The sequence below is a fragment of the Eumetopias jubatus genome, unplaced genomic scaffold (genome assembly GCF_037043125.1).
Source record: "Eumetopias jubatus isolate StellerSeaLion01/CBP00866 unplaced genomic scaffold, mEumJub1_p1.0 scaffold_12, whole genome shotgun sequence".
Classification (NCBI taxonomy): domain Eukaryota; kingdom Metazoa; phylum Chordata; class Mammalia; order Carnivora; family Otariidae; genus Eumetopias; species Eumetopias jubatus.
The window spans coordinates 15476438-15497241 of record NW_028274818.1 but is presented as its reverse complement, the minus strand read 5'-3'; the positions used below and the strand labels follow the sequence as shown (position 1 = coordinate 15497241).

Genomic DNA, 20804 nt, shown 5'->3' with positions numbered 1-20804 from the left:
TTCCAAATGCCTTTATTTAACCCAAAGATTTGTGTTCATCCGACTGAATATAAGTACTGTTTCCTTTTCATATTACACATGCTATCCACACACTGGAAATAGAGTAATAAACATGAGGGTATTATTAGAATGATACAAAGTTCTGACAGCGTTAACCAATTGTTCTTACTGTTCAAATGCCATCATGCAGATAATTTTCACATCATTAATTATAGTGATTGTCAAGAAATGCCAGAAGTGGCATTTTTTAATGAAAAATAAGGTTTTAGGAAATAATACCTCATTTAATAGGATTATATAAATGTCTGATTAGTGAATGAGTACACATTATTTATGTAAGAAACTGTTATTTGGATTCTGTATTAGTGCAATCATGAATAAGAGCCAGAGCGTTGTATTCTCATGTAATGGTCTATAAAATAGATCACAATATATTACTATGGAAAACATGCCACTGGAATTGAAGGGTATAATTGAAGTTTAATTTTATTATTGAATTAAGCTGAATGGAAAATGGGGTGACCCTAATTCACAATTTCAGAAATAATCCAACCAGTGGTACAGTCATCTTCAAAATCACTTTCAATATTTTTATAACTCTCTCTTCCCCTATCACAAAAGTTTAAGTTTCAGGACACCTGGATCATGCTGATATTTGGAAGAAAATAAACATTCTAGTAGCAGGTTTTTAGGATGCTTTGCCAACATGGCAGATGTAGACAGATGTTCGTTTCCCTTTGCAATCTGCATCATGAAGTTCAGAGTTGCTATTAACCTCAAAGAAGAGCTGGAATACTGGAGAAACATTTAGAGTTAACAGAAAGTGGACACAATAATGTAGGTGCATGTCAGTCAGAATTAGGTACAAAATGTAACCTACTCTACTACATACAAAATAGAAATGTATGCTCTGCAAAAGTTTTAAATCCAATCACTACGTTAAAACAAGTCATCTCCCTAACCATTTTGAGGAAGATTATGGAACTTCAGTGCCTCTACAGAACTTTACACGCTCTTCTAACTAATTAAGTTAAACTGGAATTTGGAAAATTGGGTATTAAACAAAGAGAACAAAATGGAAACTTGAATTAGAATCACTATTCCAATGTTTTTAAACTAATTTCTTAAACTAGCTTGTAGCTAAACATGGCTAGAGGCAAATATCAGATAAGACAGAGCTGGAAGGATGTAAACATTTCTATTTCTTCATTCTGACTTTAGGAAAACTATCTAAAACATCTGAGTATTTTTTTTAAAGACAATGGGTCCCCATAGTTTGATTTCTATAAGCTCCTTTAAAATCTTTTTAAAAGTTATAGATGCAGTTTTTTCACATCCTTTCTTTCAATTTAAGTTCATATTATATTCTACCTCTGTGGAAATGGCAGTGTGTGCGTAAAATTACATTATTTGCATGAAGGTTAGTACTCTGATGCCACTTCTTTAAAAGTCCATTTTTAAACTAAGAACTTTAAAAGCTGAACCCATGTAATAGAAATATTTGATAAATTTTCTGTAACCTTTATGCTCAGAGAAAACTATAGTTCAGTTTGTTTTAAGTCTTCCAATATTTCTACATATTTTTTAATTTAATTCAGATTATTTATAATTTTTATTATGTTATACAATGTGTCACGGGCATTTCCATTCATCAACATATAAACTAAAATATAATTTTATAGGTAATCACATCCTACAATTCACATACCAATGTATCAGGATCCTATTATGCCATCTATTAAAATTTATTGAAAGATCTTTGAATATCTGAATGTTATGCAATATTTTGCTATTACAAATAGTGTAGGCTGGAACATATTTTGTACCCATTTATGACTGTTCATTTAAGATAAATTTCCTAAAGGAAATTTGCTGAGTCAAATGGTATACAAAAGGACATAGATTTTCATACATTTTAACAGTCTATCCTGCATGAAAAGTTGTGCCAATGAACTTACAGAGATAGTCCGGTAGTTTATGTAAGTTCTAACTGTTCCACATCCTCATCAATGCTGGCTGAATAGGGTGATTTTTTTTTCATCTTTGAGAATTTGATAAGCATTAGGGACTATCAAATAAGTATCTCATTTTTATTGCATTGTTTTGATTACGAGGAGACTGCTAGTGAGACTCGTAATTCTGTCTCTGCTTGAAACACTCTCTGCTAGACACAGGAAACCACAACATTTATCCTCAGTGTCAAAGAACTTAACTAATATATCAATTCTCAGAATACTATATTTTTCTATTGCCCAACCTTTAAACTTACTGTATGGGTATTGATCTTCAGTTGTATAGATTTCAGAACTGTCCCTGAATAAACTGTAAGTAAGCCAGTGGGCATTTGGAGAATCAGGTGGGCTCCAGGACAGATTGATAGCAGAAGAACTTTGAACTTGTCCTCTGGGTGGAGGTTGTTGTGATGGAGCTAAATTACAATAGAGGGAGCATGTATTAGCAAATGCAATCAATAAGCACACAAGTAAGCTGAAGTACGATATCCAGCAAAGAGGTCTTTCTGATTCAGGATTACTTTATCAAAAAGACATGTGGTTTACCAAGACATTAATAAACAGAAGGTATACATCATAAGTTCTCTAAAACAAAGCTTTTTATCTATAAGCATAAAACAATTTTGTAGATCAATGCAGCTGTCATAAACATAGTTGGCGAGTGGACCACAAAAGTTTACACTAAGCACTTCTTTTTCTTCTTCTTCTTTCTTCTTCTTCTTCTTCTTCTTCTTCTTCTTCTTCTTCTTCTTCTTCTTCTTCTTTTTCTTCTCTTCTTCTTCTTCTTCTTCTCCTCCTCCTCCTCCTCCTCCTCCTCTTCCTTCTCCTTCTTCTTCTTTTCTTTTCTTTTTTTTTTTTTGAGAAAGTATCCAAGGATACATAACATTTATTTTCTACTTAATTATTTTAAAAGTTAACATAAATAAGTTATGTTGAAACTTGAAATTTAAGTAACATAATTTTTGGATTTTTAAAAAGAAATTTTCCATTCCACTAAGCACAATGCCTCATCTTGCTTCACAGAGCACAGTGTAAAATAAAGAATAATAGTTGGTGATACAAATACCCATGGATGTCATGGATATTAAACAGTCCAAATATTAACAAGAAATAATTTGAATGTACTATGTGGATATATCCACACTTGTTAGAAGTGCAATGATTATTAGAAGTAATATGATTGCTTCCATGAGGCACATAAGAGCATTCATCTCACTATTTTAGTGATATTTTATATAATGTAAGTACATACTATGAAAACATTGTCTCTTCTCACTCCATATTTTCCTCAGTCTCCCTCTTTTCCTTCATTCCTCATGACTCCCCCTCCCCGCCAGAATACATAAAGGTAAAGGAGAAAAAAAATGTCTATTTTTTAAGGACAATCAGCCACCGGTTTATTTATTACCTGCTGGCTTAACAAAATTCATAATCCTCCATCCGTTTAGACAAGTACATCCCACTCAGAGTTCTTCATTAAATAACATATCAAAGGTTTCTGTGTTACTTTACTTTAAAAACCATTAATATTTTTGTTAAGAAACTTTTAAAAAATCATGTATAGAAATGAATCGATCAAATAATTATCCAATATTTATATGAAATATTTACAGTCACTGGGTGATAGAGTTTCAGAAGAGGAGAGAGAGCACATTCAAATTAACTAATGTAATAAAGAACTTGATAAAGAAACTATTTTCAAAAGGATAGGCAGAGAGTGTAAGGAAACCAAAAGAAATAGAGCAGTACTCTGCAGTATGATAAGAGTAGAGCTCCTTTACTATTTATGTTAGGGGTCCTCAAGACCACTCCCATGTTCGAAGACTTGCAGGACTCATCATATAGTCCTACTTGTGGCTAAAATTTATTATAGCTTAAGAATAGAGTACAATCAACAAAGGGAAAGGTACATGGGTAAGTCCAGGGGAAACCAGCCTCAAGGTTCCAGTCTACAGGATATGCCTAATTCCCCTGGCAATGTTTTATGAAAATATGTGCAATGTTGCCAACCAGGGAAGCTCATTAGAAACTCAATGCCCAGGGTTTGTATGGGGGTGCTGTTTATGTAGACAGCCTCTGTCTACATGAATAACCCCCAAATCCAAGATTCCCAGAAGGAAAGCAAGGTTAAGCATAAACCATTTGGTTGAACAAAATTTAAGAGACAGTGAGCCAAACTATGGAAAGAGCCAAGATGTCCATCGACGGATGAATAGATAAAGAAGATGTGGTACACACACACACACACACACACACACACACACACACACACACACACACAATGGAATATTATGCAGCCATCAAAAGGAATGAGATCTTACCATTTGCAACAACGTGGATGGAACTGGAGGGATTTATGCTGAGCGAAATAAGTCAATCAGAGAAAGACATGTATCATATGACTTCACTGATATGAGCAATTCTTAATCTCAGGAAACAAACTGAGGGTTGCTGGAGTGGTGGGGGGTGGGAGGGATGGGGTGGCTGGGTGATAGACACTGGGGAGGGTATGTGCTATGGTGAGTGTTGTGAATTGTGTAAGACTGTTGAATCACAGACCTGTACCTCTGAAACAAATAATACATTATATGTTTAAAAAAAAAAAAAAGAAGAAGAAGATAGCAGGAAGGGAAGAATGAAGGGGAGGAATCGAAGGGGGAGACAAACCATGAGAGATTATGGACTCTGAGAAAAAAACTGAGGGTTCTAGAAGGGAGGGGGGGTGAGGGGAGGGGTTAACCTGGTGATGGGTATTAAAGAGGGCACGTGTTGCATGGAGCACTGGGTGTTATATGCAAACAATGAATCATGGAACACGACATCAAAAACTAATGATGTAATGTATGGTGATTAACATAACATAATAAAAAAACTTAAAAAAAATAAAAAATAAAGAGACAGTGAGCCACTCTTACCTGTTCTGGGGATGGTGAGAACCCTCACAAAGTCCAAGTTCCCAGATGCCAGCCAAAGGCTAACTTTGTAAGTGGTCTTTCTACAGATAAGTGGTCAGGCCCACCATGTGAGCTTTTTTCTAACACACTATCCCTAGCTGAAAGGGCACAGGACTCAGGGAAAGAAAGGGCTGTAGGAAAAGCATCATTTGGCAAGAGCTGTGACTATTCATGGCAGGATACAACCAGCTCAAGACCAGCTCAAGACCACTCCTGCACTGTGACAAGAAGCCGAGGGTTAAATATCCCAACTTCCCTTTCTGCCAGCCCTCCAGATGACTGGCAGGCTCCTGCTAGTAGCTGAAGCCAATCAAAAGTCAGAGGGCAAGGGAGTCTGCTGATGCAGACCATACAGAATCCTGGGGCAAAGAGTAGGGTAGGGAAGTATGGAGTTGTAAAGTGAAGTTATCCCACATACCAGGCAAAGACTTTCAACTAAGAGCTATTACTAATTCATCAGCATTCGTGAAGGATACACTCTACTTTAAAGACATGATACAATCCAATAATAACATTTTAAGAAAGTATTTCAAGAGCACTGAATTTGAAATTTACAAAATTCCATATATTATGCATAGGCTTCCTAAATACAATGTCTCTAATCTTAAGAGAGATAATATCGATGTCATATTTTTAAAAGAAAAATATTCAAACTAGATATACTCTCACTCTTCCCTTTTTCTTTTCTCCTTCTTTGGAATTTGCATTGTTATATTAAAACTCTAACTGCCTATATGCCTAGTTAGATATAGGACAAGAATAGTACCAATCTCAAAATGACACAGGAAAAGAGAATAATTTCCAAAGAGGACCTTATATTTTTAAATTCAGGAATTTGCCATATTCGACATGGTCGTTTGGATTGGTTGAACACTGACAGCACATTTGATCTGTCAGTGATTTTTAATTTAGGACTCCACATCCTGTTGTTCTTGGTGGAACCACAAAGACTCATAAACTGTCTTATTTATAGCACTCTCAAAGAGCCTTGTAATCTATAGCAATTGAATATTTTTAGTGAGTATTAGTGACAACATCTAAAACTGCATGCTATCAGGAACACAACAGATTTCAGAGTGAAAGCAATCAAAACTGACCTTCAGACTATTTTCTAAGACAGGAACATACTTTTGGGATGACTGAAAGAAAGATATATGTTTCCATCCCATTCCAAAGGGTATAGAAAAGGATTTGCATTACTTGAAAATTTCCTTGGCAACAAACATTCACATACACAAATACACAAACAGGCTCTTTCAAATGTTTAAAGTTGATGACTTGTTAGGACCATCTCTAACCACAATCTTGTCCAAGTTTGCAGTATAAATGTATAGTACCTGTTTGACTCTGAAACGAGAATGTTCATACACCTGAAGGCTTAGATGGTTCAATACCACTCAGAGAATAAATATGAAAGCCTGGCCATGAAATAACCTGAATTCACCCTTCTGTGTGCTGAAAGGGGAATTCTGAGAAAAGAGTCACATATTCATTCATCAAAATTGCCAAGTATGATCTTTGCATTTGCCAAATTCTCTTGTAAGGAAGGATAGTATCCTATTGTGACTATATCCATTTGTTTGGGAGCCATGAGTTTTAATCCTGGCTTAGGCACTTGGGTAATTATGTGATTGTAGTCAAATTTTGGTTGGACTCTCTGAATCATTCCTCTTCTATAGTAAGGGGAGAATAATGTTTAGCTCTCAGGGTCATTTTAAGCATAAAGTGAATGTGTGTGTATCCCTTTTTCATGACAGGCTGTGAACACTGTGGCTATGAGGACAGGTGTCTAGACTCCCTCTGTCTTTTTGTCTTGCCATCCTTAGGGGTTTGTCCTTGTATACACAGTCCTAGGTGGATGACCACCAAGTCCATATCCAATTCAACAGGAAAGGTAAAAGGAGAGATGGAGAGCATACCCCGTGCCTATGAGAGCACAACCTAGGACTCCCACACATCACTTCTGCCCACATTGTTTCAGCCAGAAAATTGGTGACATAGCCACACCTAACCACAAGGGCAGATGTGGCCATGAACGCAGCTCTAAGCACTATTAATATGAAACAAGTAGAAGACCGTATTGAGAACAACTTAAAAATATCTTTCATAGATAAAATTAAAAATAAAACAATATCTAGAAAATTATAAAAAAATTTAAAAAGTAAAAGGATATAGGAGTGCTTCTAATTATGGCAAATAAAGAGTTTAGTGATATAAAACTGAATAAAATCATTAAAATAGCTATTCTGGGAGCTCTAAATCAACCACAGGCAAAGAAAAAGTTGAGAACATTTACTCTTGGAAAACTGGCAGAGCTCTGAGTAGTAACAGTAGGAGTCTGTGGCCTTTTTGTGGAGGTTGTTCCCATAGTACCAGTTCCAGAGTCAGGTGTGTTAGTTTTACCAGTAAGGCTGACTAAAAACAGTAGCTTTGGGGTACCATAGGGCACTGACTTGATCTGGGGTTAGCAGCAGAAATTCATAGCTTTGCCACCAAAAATTGGCACAGTCAACTGGGAACAAGAGGGAAAACTCACAGGTTTTCTAGCCTGAGCACATGCTCCCAGCTAGGTTAAGTGGTGAGTTTACCAGATAATAAACCAGGAGATCCTGGGTATGATAGAGCCATGGGAGGCCTGAGATAAGCTCTCCAAAGATTCCTAGCTGGCTGGAAAACTATGAAGGTATGGGGGAAAACCACGAGAGCCAGTGGAAAATGAAGGCCAAAGAAGAACTGGGAATAGCTATAACTCTGAAAACATCCCCCAAACCATACACGTATTGACTGGCAGAAGCTATATAATTTGGAAGTATTTGAGCCCAGACACTGACCAAATCTTTGGCTGATTCAGACACAGCAATGACCCCTCAGAAGCCAGGCTGTAAGTAAAAATTAAAAAAAAAAACAAAAACCTGATTTGACATCAACAGCTGTACACTGCAGTAGAGAACGTTTTCCACCGTTTAAGTCTATGCAAATTACCAAAAAAAAATCTAACAACTTAAGTGTTTTCAACATAAAATTACAATACACTCAAAGAAACAGTGAACTATACTCATAAAAATAACAGTGGAGAGAAACAGACTCTGAATGATCCCCAGTATTGAGTACAGCAAAAACCACTTCAATGCAGCTATTATAAATATGTTCTAAGAGTTAAAGAAAAATCTGATGATGATTCAGTGAAAAGGGAACTTTAATACATAAAGAGAATGTATAAAAACACTAAAGTCCAGAGCTGAACAATACAGCAACTGAAAAGAAAAATTCCCTAAAAAGTCCTCAATGGCAGATTTGAAAGGAAAAGAGCAAGAATCAGTGAACTTGAAGATAAAGCAAGAGGGAAGGGGGCTCCTGGGTGACTCAGTCAGTTCAGTTTCCAACTCTTGATTTCAGTTCAGGTCACAATCTCAGGGTCGTGAGATCAAGCCCTGTGTAGGGCTCTGTGCTGGGTGTGGAGCCTGCTTAAGATTCTCTCTTTCTCTCTCTCTCTCCCCCTCTCTCTTTGCCCCTCCCCCACTAGCACACATGCTCTCTCTAAGAAAAAAAAAGTATTAAAAAAAAAGCAATAGGTAGAATGTAATGATACAGCAATGATTTAGCCAATCCACAGAAAGGAGAAAAAAAAAAATAGAACAAAAATGAACAGATCCTCAGAGACCTGTGAGACCACATCAGGTGTACCATGCACCAAAATAGGTGTCATGGGATCTCTAAAGTGGAGAAGATACAGAAAGTGGAAGAAAATATTTGAAGAAATACTGGCTCAAACTTCCCAAATTTGATGGAAAACATTTATCTACATTTCCAAAAAGTACAATGAATCTAAGTAGGATACCAAAAGATTCATACCAAACATATCATAGTCAAACTGCTGAAAGATAAGAACAAAACTTTTAAAGGAGTAAGAGAAAATTCATTCACATTTGAAGAAAAATACAATTAAAGCCTGGAAGAAATGATGGAGGCCATAAGGTAGTAGAATGACATATTCAAAGTCCTAAAAGAAAAAAGAATACTTGTTATCAAGAGTTCTATCCAGAAAAAGTACCAATCAAAAAAAAGAAGGAAGGAAGGAGGTATTTGCAGATAATTTTTTTAAAATAGTGGGAGAATTTATTGCTGGCAGACTAGCCCTGCAAGAAATATTAAAGAAATCCATCAGGCCAAAAGGAAATGACACAGAGAGCAAATAAATTGAATCATGTAGAGGTGGGAAGAACACTAGAAATGGTAAATATGTGGGTAAACATTAAAGACTCTCTGTGTATGTGTGTATATATTCATATTGTTTTTTTCTCTCAAATAATTTTTAAAAACCTAGTACTGTTAAAAGAAAATTATAATTCTATTAGTGTAATGTAGGGTTTATTATATATACACACACATACACACATGCATACACACAACTACACAGTATCATAACTCAAAGATGAAGAAAGGAAGGGACATATATCAAGAGTTTACTTGTTATATTTTACCAGCATTAAATCAGTACAAACTTGAAGTAGACTGTGGCAAATGAAGATGCATATTCTAATTCATAAAGCAACTAGTAATAAAATAACACAAAAATATAAGAAGTCAACAGAATACAGTAAACTGATTTTCAATAAGATTAGCAAGAACCAAGGGGGAAATAGTTCTTTCAAAAAACAGTGCCGGAACAACTGGAAATCCACTTTTGAAATGAATGGTAGTGGAAGCTCAACTCACGATATATCTAAAAATTAATTCAAAAATGGATCAAAGACCCTAAATCTAAGAGCTAAAACTGTACGACTCTAAGAAGAAAACATAGGGGAAAAGACACAAATGTAGTGAAAAGAAGGGGCACATGTACCCCAATGTTCATAGCAGCAATGTCCACAATAGCCCAGCTGTGGAAGGAGCCGAGATAACCTTCAACAGACGAATGGATAAAGACGATGTGGTTCATATACAATGGAATATTATTCAGCCATCAGAAAGGATGAATACCCACTATTTGCACTGACATGGATGGAACTAGAGGGGATTATGCTAAGTGAAGTAAGTCAAACAGAGAAAGACAATTACCATATGGTTTCACTTATATGTGGAACATAAGCAATAGCTTGGAGGACTACAGGGGAAGAGAGGGAAATATGAAGGGGGAGAAATCAGAGAGGGAGATGAACCATGAGAGACTATGGACCCCGGGAAATGAACCGAGGGTCTCAGAAGGGAGGGAGGTGGGGCGAGGGGGTAACAGGGTCATAGGTATTAAGGGGGCAAGTGTTGTGATGTGCACTGGGTGTTATATGTAACTAACGAATCACTGAACACTACATCAAAAATTAATGATATACTATACAGTGGCTAACTGAACATAATAATAATAAAAAAGAAAACATGGGGGAAACCTTCATAACTTTGGATTTGACAGTAGTTTCTTAGATATGACATCAAATGTATAAACAATAACAAAAAATGGACAAATTGAAATTTACCAAATTTTAAAACATCTGTGCTTCAAATGACACTATCAAGAAAGTGAAAAGAAAACATACAGAATGGAAAAAAACATTTGCAAATCATATATCTAATAAAGATATAAAAAATAATATATCTAAAATATGTAAAGAACAATTACAACTCTAATAAAGACAAATAACCCAATTTAAAAGTGGACAAATAACTGGAATACACTTTCTCTAAAGGAGATATACAAATAGCCAATAACTCTGAAAAGATGCTCAATATCACTAATCATTAGGGAAATGCATATCAAAACTAAAATGGGACAGCATCTCATACACATTAGATGGCTACTATAAATAAATAAAAAACAACAATGTTGGCAAGGACATGGAGAAATTTGAGCCCTTGTGCACTGTCAGTGGGAATTTAAAATAGTAAAGCTGCTGTAGAGAAAAGCATGGCAGTTCCTCAAAAAAATTAAAAATAGAATTACCATATGATCCAGCAATTCCATTTCTGATTATATCTCCAACAGAATTGAAAGCAGAGTCATTGAAAGCAAAGTCTTGAAGAAATGGCTACACACCCGTATTCATAGCAGCATTACTCACGTAAGCCAAAACATGGAAGCAACCCAAGTGTCCATTGACAGATGAATGGATAAGCAAAATGTGGTATATGCATACAATAGAATATCATTCAGCCTTAAAAGGAAGGAAATTCTGAGACAAGCTACAAAATGGATGACCCTTGAGGACATATGCAAAGTGAAAAAAGCCACAGGCAAAAAGGCAAATATTTTATGATTTTACTTATATGAGGTTCTTAGATTTTTCAAAATTATACAGACAGAAAGTAAAATTGTGGTTACCAGGGGCTGGGGGCAAATGGAAGGTATTATTGTTTAATGAGGGTATACAGTTTCCATTTCACAAGAAGTAAAGAGTTATGGAGATGCATGGTAGTGATGGTTGCACGACATTATGAATATATTTAATATCACTGATTGTACATTTAAAAATGGCTGATATGGTCACTTTTATGTCATATCTATGTTACCACAATGAAAATATTTTTTTTAAGATTTTATTTATTTATTTGAGAGAGAAAGAGAATGAGAGATAGAAAGCACGAGGGAAGAGGGTCAGAGGGAGAAGCAGACTCCCTGCTGAGCAGGAAGCCCGATGTGGGACTCGATCCCGGGACTCCAGGATCATGACCTAAGCCGAAGGCAGTCGCTTAACCAACTGAGCCACCCAGGCACCCAGAAAATATTTTTTTAAAAGGAGTTTAGCTACAAAATCTTCTCTGATAAGTATGGATAAAGGAAAAAATGTGAGTGATAAGATGGATAAATAACCAAAGATAAAAATAGAAGTGAGTAGTGTCAAGAAGACTTAAACACAAAAGAGCTATGAATTTTATATATATATATATATATATATATATATATATATATATTATAACTATTATATATATAAGTTTAGGGCAAATGACATTTCATTTCATTCACTAGTAAAGCATACAGAAGGCAGAATTATTTAATACCTGTTTTGTATTACCTCTATCAAGGAGAATGACTATCATTTTGAAAGCATGAAACAAATATTGATAGGAAAGAAATGAATCACGAAATAAGGAAGCAGATTATGAGAGAGGGTCTAACTACCTTATCTGAATTCAATTTTCCTGTACTCTGGAAATTATATGCTCAGATTCCCAACTCAACTCCCCATCAAAAAAAAAAAAAGGAAAAAATTACAGATGATATTGCTAACCTATTGCCACTGGTCTCTAAGGAAGTGGGAAAGATAATAGTCATAACCCTGTGGTTCCCAAAACTGTGTAGAAGGACATCATGAAACAGTCTAATGTTCAAGGAAAACACATGCTTGACATCTGTTGGACACAGAGGAAAATACCAGCCTGAGGTAGTTCACAGTTTCAACAATAGATAGTACTACATTCCTTTCAATAGCATAGTATCTTTGGGAAGCTGGTTGTTCCGGCTGTTGCTAGGATAAAAAGCAAGTACCATGTAAAAAATCAAGGTGGAACAGGAAGGAAAAGCAGCCTCCTTCATACTCATACCACAGTCAGCATTTCCTGGGCCCTTTGTTCACTCCTGTCTACTGTGAGTGTACCCATCACTTCTGCTGACTAGGTTTCAAGCTCTTTTTTTTTTTTTTTTTAGAAATTGTTTTATAAATAGACCTCTTATACAAAAAAGAAACCTATACAGAGGTTTCAAGCTCTTTTAAAGGCAGGAATCTCGTCATATTTTTTTTTTAATTGAATGAACTCCCTGAGTTTCTGTAGATACTGAGTTTCTAACTTTGCCCAGTGTTTTGTAAATTTTGTGAAACACACACCCAAAACAACAGCAGCAACTACTAGAAGTGGTTGAACAAATGTATTCAACAGTAAGGATCACAATTTTAAAAAGAACATTTAAATATATACATAGATATATGTTTGTGTGTATTTGTGTGTGTGTGTGTGTGTGTGTGTGTGTCAAGTCAAGGCACTTCCATATATATATATATATATATATATATATATATATATATATATGGAAGAAGAGGAATATAAACCTTTTTTTAACTATTAAAAATTGGAAGAATTTGGAAAGACAAGAAGATTCAGCCCAGAGAAGGAAAGACAAAATAGAAAAGCAAATGTCTACCACTACCAAGAAATGTAGGCCAGGTGAAGCAAACTGTCCAGTTTTGCCTGAGGTATAGTTCCTAGACCGTGTCTTAGATGTAAGAGTAGGTAGAAAAAAGGGGAGATGTCAATATTTTCACACAAAATTAGTGGCAGAACCAATCAAAAATTGCTAAGATTCAGTATGTTATATGTAATGTTCTCACAAAATGATGATCTACAACTGACATCCAAAGCAATATGTTGGAATTCCTGTTGCATAGAAATCAGTCAATTCTATAGTTAATCAATGAATAGCAAATATTAATTAAATTCTCAGTGAAATCCAGATTTATGTTTAGACTGTATTTACACAGAAAGGCAATTACGAAAGTCCTTTCCCAAAAGAAGCATAAATGCCTACCATTTTACTTATACTAACATCCAGAGAGACCAAATAAAACACAGGATACTGAATATAAACCACACAGGTACAAAATCTGAATATGTCTTGTTAATCATTAGCTACACCCTGCCTTCCACTACCTCAAAATCTAGTATGGTTGCTGTGGAGCCCAATATTTTCTGACTTATTTCTCTCTCCCTTAAATGTAGATAACACAGTTCCAAGCATGCTTGTTTATGATGATTTGTCCTGACTTAGGGCATTCCCTTGCACTGTGACTCATGATAGTCCCAGGACACCCCAAGGAGAACATGCATTGTACAATATGTTGCAGAGGGCACCTTACCACATGTTCTCAGCAGGCATTTCTTAGAAATTCTGGAAAAGGTAAGGATATATGATCTTAGAGTAAATATATATCAATCATCAATATGCTATAAAACTGTAAGACTGCAGTTGACCTTGAGAAGTCAAGTCAAGGCACTGGAGAATGGTGTTGAAAAGTCAAAAGACACTAAGATGTAATCTTTGACTTCCAGGAGTTAAAAATAGAAATGTGAGAGATACTTAAATAACTAATACAACTGGCAAAAGAAATATCAAATATAGGAATTATATGCTATGATAAACAGTGATAATAGCTATAATATCAATAACCAACAAATAATAGCATGGTACCCATAAAATTGGGGGGATGGAAGGACATAACTCATAAAAAATAAGAATAAATCTCACATGTGTTATAGAAAATTGGCTGGGAATGTCCTTGCTTGGTGGGGTGACCAATCATTTTGTTTCAACCAGTCGTGTTGATTTTTGCACTGAAAGTCCTCTGTCACTGGAAATTCCAATGTCTGGGGGAAAACCAGGACGCTGGTCGCCACACTAGTGATTCCATTCTAACAACATGTTTTAAATTTCCCACTACTAACATAATTGCCATTTCAATAATCTAATCAAGGAAAAAGAACACAAGTTTCATTTAGTGTAATTTTTTTTTCCATTTCCCACCTAAATTCTCCACCTTGTGCCTAAGCCTTTCTGATGGGTTCTCAATGGAGAAAGAAAATAACAAGACACTCTTCCCTGCGTGATGTTTCATCCACCAGCACAGAGCCAGAGTTCACTTACTTTTGCTGCAGCCCAGTGGATTGTTCACATCCAAATGGCTTGCACTGGGAACACAAGTATCACACTTGGATCCAGTGACAAATCGTTTACAGAAACACTGGCCTGTGACCAAGTGACAGGTTTCATTCAAGGCTCCTGAGAGATGACAATTGCAAGGCTGACATCTGAAAACAAGACAAACAAACCATCAAAGAGAATAATGTTTTGATTAATAATTCATAGTATAAGTTACATCTATCAATAACATTGTGAAATAAGATGGCCTGTTTTAGCCAATATACTGAAAAGAACACTTGAGCTAAACAAATAAACACAACATCAAACAAGACAGAAAAAGAATCTTTAACAAAATGTTGCTCACGATAAAATCTCAATGAAGCCTTCCCTTTGTAAACTAATTAATGGCAAAAAAAAGTGTTATATTGTTTTTTTTTCATGCCACGATACATCTTATGGATTATTTTGAACGCCAGTTGTTCAGTTAAGAATACTGTAAATTTTGCTTTCTCACAAAAGCAGTTTTTCTGACAGCTAAAAATTTAAATTGGGTACCCATAAATCATCTTTGCAAGTATCTATCAGGTTATGAAGTAGAACACTGGGTGTGATAACCATGGATCTCCTTAAAAATCTTGAAACTCTATAGTTTTATAAAGACTAAATTTCACTAAGAAGAGAGTTTGAGGAAGACATGTTCCGGTACTGCTGATGCCTTAATATAGGATATATTTCATTTTCTGTTTATGAACTAAACTCATTTATCCGGAATGGTTGGAGAATAGAGCATTATTCTGATTTATGAAAGGATGTTAATGATATAAATATAATGAGATAACTTCATTCCAACTTAAATTTCTTGGACCTAAAGTTGCTTGTAAAAATCACTGGCCTGGCATTTTGCCATGATAGAAACCAAAACCTGATTCCTCTGGGTGAGTAATTCAAATTCTTAGTGTATGCCAATGGCATTGATCAGGATAAGCTATTTTGGCACCATGAAGTATTAGAGAGGCAAAACAGCACATGGAAAAAGACAACTCACTTGTAAACAGGAATTTTCCATGTGGTACATTTAAAATATTAGATGGATTCACCTCTATTTTCTAATAAAGATGCTGGATGGATAGTTTTTTTATCCCTCTTCAACTTCTATAGTGTGATCTCTCGGGTAATCATTCAACACCCTTAAGAAGGCTGATAAAAGCTAAGGACTGCTAAATAAGCTGCAAATTTGTTTTGTAGACTAATATCACCTTGGGAATAAATAAAGTACAGTTTCTCTTGAAAACCACCTTACTGTAGTTTGCCCATTTTATGTCATGATAAAAGGATATTTTCCCCCTATAAACAACTATATTAAGTCCTTTATGTATAGACATGTATCAGAACTCCATTTCAAATAGATGTTTTATTTAGGCTACTTAAGTATCACAGTTGAAGAAAATTATGCACTGAAATTAGAATGGAATTATAGAAGCAACAAAATATTTGATTTGCTCTTAATTTCATTATATGCCATTACTTAGAGTATATTGTTTGTAAGCATTTAATGTAATATTGGTAAGCATAAACAATAAGAGGCAAGCTTCTCCCAATGTATGTGTGTATATATATATATATATATATATATAAAACACCACACCACTCATGAATAAGTGTCTCTTGAGTATTTCAGTTTTTATTACCATTCACTCATGAGACAATCACACTTATTTTACATACAGTACATTTAGAGTAATAGTTTCCAGAGTATAACATAATTCCCTCCCTTGATGTAGTTCTATTTTCTTCCAGCTAGCTGCTACACACTTAACTCCAAGGCAGCTCTGTCAATATCCATGGGATATTAAGTTCTGAATCCAAATGGAATAAATAAATCACTTCTTAGGAAAGCATGCAATGTTTTGAGTAATTAAATGTGACTATTCCTGATTTTATAGTCTCTTATCCCAGCTGTTGTTATACCTAACTTATCTGACTTGTTATAATTGCTTGACTTCAGTGAGAGAATTTTACCTGAATGAAGTTCATAGGAGACTTTTCTGAATATTATAGTTTGTTTCTAATGCAAAGGACACTAGGGATAATTTTGTAATTAAGGTTTAAGTAAAATGATTCCTATAAATTTCTCAGCCACCCAAATATAATTTTAAACATTTCCAAGACTCTTTAGCAAATAAGCTACAAGTTTCATGTCATTTTATAAGTTATCCCTTCTCAAGAGCACCTCCTAAATGAAATATATTTCACGTTTATTAAAACAAAGTTATACATAATAAAGGAGAAGACATTTTAAACTTAGAAAGAGAAACACCAAACTAAGATGAATTGTGATATTGATTTTGTCAGGATAAATGGTTTTTGTAATATTAATATAAAGAAACCTTTATTACACTGACTCTCCTGGTACAGTCAGAGCTTCTCCCGCAATCTGTTTAAAATCTTCATTTTTCATCCTTATGGGAAAACCTCACTTGCTAAACGGATTTCATAAAGAGTAATCTGTCAAGATTTATATAGATAAACAACTTGTGATGTTTATTGACCAGTTCATTATGGTAAACAAAACAGGAGTAAAGCATCCCTAATCTCTGCCAGCACTCTGTTATTCTAGTTCTGTTTGGGCCCTTCAGTAACTCAGTGTTTACTGAGTACAATGGGAAAAAAGTTAATTGGCTTCTGTCTCTTTAATCACAAATCTCATATATTTTCCTTTCCATGGAACTTATCCAGTTGTGCAAATACTAAGAGAAAGAGCTATCCTGCTTATTATTACTGCAAAACATCATTATTAATGAAGGAGTGTGTTTCAATGATGCATTTCATTGTCAGAAGCTTTATCATCTGAGGGAGAGCTACTGCAGGAGGTCTAGGGATGTATTCCAGGATATAGATCACTTTATTGACATTTCTCTTTCAACACCTCTCTTCTATCGGGGGCCTCAATTCATGGGTACCATCAAATTTTTTAAACATATCGACTGACATAAATAATATTCATTGAGGTCGAATTATGTTCCAGGACCAGAAGAGACTCTGAGAACATGAAAAGGAATAAGATAGAGTTGTCCCTGTCTTCAAGGAGCTCATAGTCTAGTGAAAAATATAAAATACAGCATTAATAAAGATGTATGCAGACTCTCTGTGGGCACAGAAAAGAAAACTACCTGGTGGCAGGGAATGGGACAGCTGAAAGAGTATTAAGAAAGAATCTTGGGGGGCACCTACGTGGCTCAGTCAATTGAGCATCCGATTCTTGAGTTTGGCTCAGGTCATGATCTCAGGGTCCTGGATTGAGCCCTTTGTCAGGCTCTGCACTCAGTGTAAGTCTGCTTGCCCTTCTTTCTCCCCTGACTTGTGCTCGCCCCCTCCTCTCAAATAAATAAATAAAATCTTAAAAAAAATAGAAGGAATCTTGGGGGCACCTGGGGCTCATTCGGTTAGGTATCCAATTCTTGATTTTGGCTCAGGTCATGGTCTCACGGTCTTGGGACTGAGCCCCATATTGGGCTCTGTGCTCAGTGGGGAGTCTGTTTGAGGATTCTCAAGTTATTAAAAGGAATATTAAAGAGGAATATGCCCAGCAAGTCAGAAAGGAAGAAGAGAGAGAGATAAGAAACATCAGGATGGGGCACCTAGGTGGCTCAGTTGGTTAAGCGACTGCCTTCAGCTCAGGTCATGATCCTGGAGTCCTGGGATCGAGTCCCGCATTGGGCTCCCTGCTCAGCAGTGAGTCTGCTTCTCCCTCGGACCCTCCCCCCTCTCATGCTCTCTCTCTCTGTATCATTCTCTCTCCCAATTAAATAAATAAAATCTTTAAAAAAAAAAAGAAAAGAAACATCAGGAGAGGGTATGAGTTTATAAGCAACTCAAAATTTTTGGATATAAATTCAGAATAGGGAGGGGTAACAGACAAGGTTAAATGGGAAAGGTAAGCAGAGGCAAGATATTGCTAGATTAGGTACAATGGTGATAATGGTAAGGAACAATGGAAAGGAGAGGGATAGTTTTACTTCTGTTGAGTAAGTAAAATCAGTAGGATGAGGTAGACAAATTGAAAAGAGGAGCAAAGAAGGGCATGGAGTTATTTCCAGTTTTCTAATTTGCTGATAGGTAGATGATGGGGACACCATTCAACAGAAAGAATGAAAGAGGAAGAAATCTCAAATTGCTGAGGGAATTTAGACAAGGATTATTAATGATTATTAAGGAGTAAAACAGAAAGAGGCTTGAAAGTGAACTGGAGAAATTGGACCAAGAGTTTTCTCCCATCCGTCCCCAGCACAAAGCCTAGCACACAGTAAAGGTTCAATAAATATTGTTGAATGGATGAATGAATGAATAAAGCACTAGGAAAGCTTTAGACTCAGAATAGAACATCACAGATAAATCAAATGTGACATGTAGCTCTGAGGACAATTCAGCTCTTTTGAGCCCTTTTTGATCAGCTGAGCTCTTCCCCTAGCTAACCTGTCCCCCCAGGGAAGGGACAGCTTTCTTCAACATTGGCCTCTGCTGTGACACCCCAAGGCCAGAAGAGTTCTCAGTTCAGTCCTCTTATTGAGGATCTTGTAAGTGCTAGATTGCTCTAGAGATGATTTTGGTTTTCCCTGGTTAAGATTATATTTCCTCTCTGCAATAGAAGTGTGTCTCACTGGGGTTCTTAGGTTTCCTTTCATCACAGCCTATGAATAGCATTGGATTCTCTTGGAACCGGAATCAGAATTATAGGAGAGGGATTTGGGGCTTAGAGATCCTCCTTATGTGAACTGAAAGCCATACACATGGCTTATTGGAGAAGAAGTGAGAATTGTATCATCTCATCTAGAAGGAAGGAGTCAATGGTACCCAGTCCACCCTCTGTACTGAAGCCTTCCCAGGCACAAATAAAGGGACTCATCAGGACTAAATCTGGGCAGTCTCTTGCATCCAGGCAACTGTAACATCTGAGTCCAGGGAGGTGGTATTCCTGTCATTTAGAGAAGAGGTTGCTTAGCAAGATTCTGCACCCGCAATCCCTACCACTTTCCCCTTTTTTGACACTCCACCTAATCCCACATATTGGTCACCAAAACCAAATATTTAAAAGAAATAAAATCTCAGCAGATTCACAATATTAACAATATCACATATGTTTACATCTAGAAGAAACTCTCAAGTCACTTTCCTTAACCTCCACATTATAGTAATATAATAATTTTAAGGCATGATAACAGGTTCAAATTCTTAGTGTTTTAAGGTAGAAGAGAGATTACACTTATTCAATATGGTCCCGGAAGGCAGAAATAAAACTAGGCACAGGAGTGAAATGATCTTTCTCAGAATTAGTTGTCTGAAACACACAAGTTGCTCCATGAGACAGAGAGGTTCTTTTTAGTTCCATATTTTCAAGCAGAAACTGAGTGACTAGTTATTCTGAAAAGGTGATTTATGCAGAGAAATGTATAGGGCAGAGTTTAACCAAAACTAAGGTTCTTTCCAAGTCTAAAAAGCTGATTTTATGATTCTTAGTGGAAATAAGTAACTTGCCCAAGGTGACAGTAAATCTGGTTTTTGGGTCAACAATCTTTATCTATAAAGGAACAGATAGTAAATATTTTAGGCTTTGTGGGCCATTAGATCTCCGCTGCAGTATGAATGCAGTCAAAGACAATATATAAAGAATGAATTTGTTGTGTTCTAATAAAACTTTATTTCCACAAAGAGATGGCAGGTCAGATCTGGTCTGCAGGCCATGGTTTGCTGAACTCTGGCACAGTAGGTTGAATTATGACCTCTCAAGAATCTCCAAGTCCTAATGTCTGGAACTTGTGAATATGTTACACCTTACTTGGTAAAAGGAACTTGCAGATGGGATTAAGAATTTTGAGTTGGAGAAATCATCCCGGATTATCCAAAAGTGTCCAATGTAATCACAAAATGATGGGAAGAAGCAGGAAGGTGAGAGTTAGAGTGAAAAGTTGGAAGAATATAAGCAGAGGTCAGAAAAGAGAGAAAACATTACTCTGCTGGCTTTGAACATGAAGGAAGGAGCCATGAGCTAAGGAAGTAGGTGGTCTCTCAAATTGGCAAAAGCAAGGAAATGGATTTTTTCCTAGAGTATCCAAAAGAAACATAGGTCTGCTGATCCCTTGAGCCCAATAAAATTACTTTAGGACTTTTGACCTCCAGAACTGTGAGAGAATAGATTAATGTTGTTTTAAGCTACTAAAT

The 20804-nt window shown here is 35.9% G+C and overlaps 1 protein-coding gene across 1 annotated transcript in view; it reads right to left on the bottom strand.

Annotated features, from left to right (window-relative positions):
* USH2A (usherin) overlaps positions 1–20804 on the bottom strand; it is a 716035-nt gene that overhangs the window by 530154 nt on the left and 165077 nt on the right. Inside the window, exons 14-15 of the mRNA XM_028104725.2 lie at positions 14592–14755; positions 2270–2428 (exon numbers count right to left, since the gene is read on the bottom strand). Of these exons, the coding sequence (XP_027960526.2) occupies positions 2270–2428; positions 14592–14755 (323 nt within the window). The remainder of the gene's footprint in view (positions 1–2269; positions 2429–14591; positions 14756–20804) is intronic.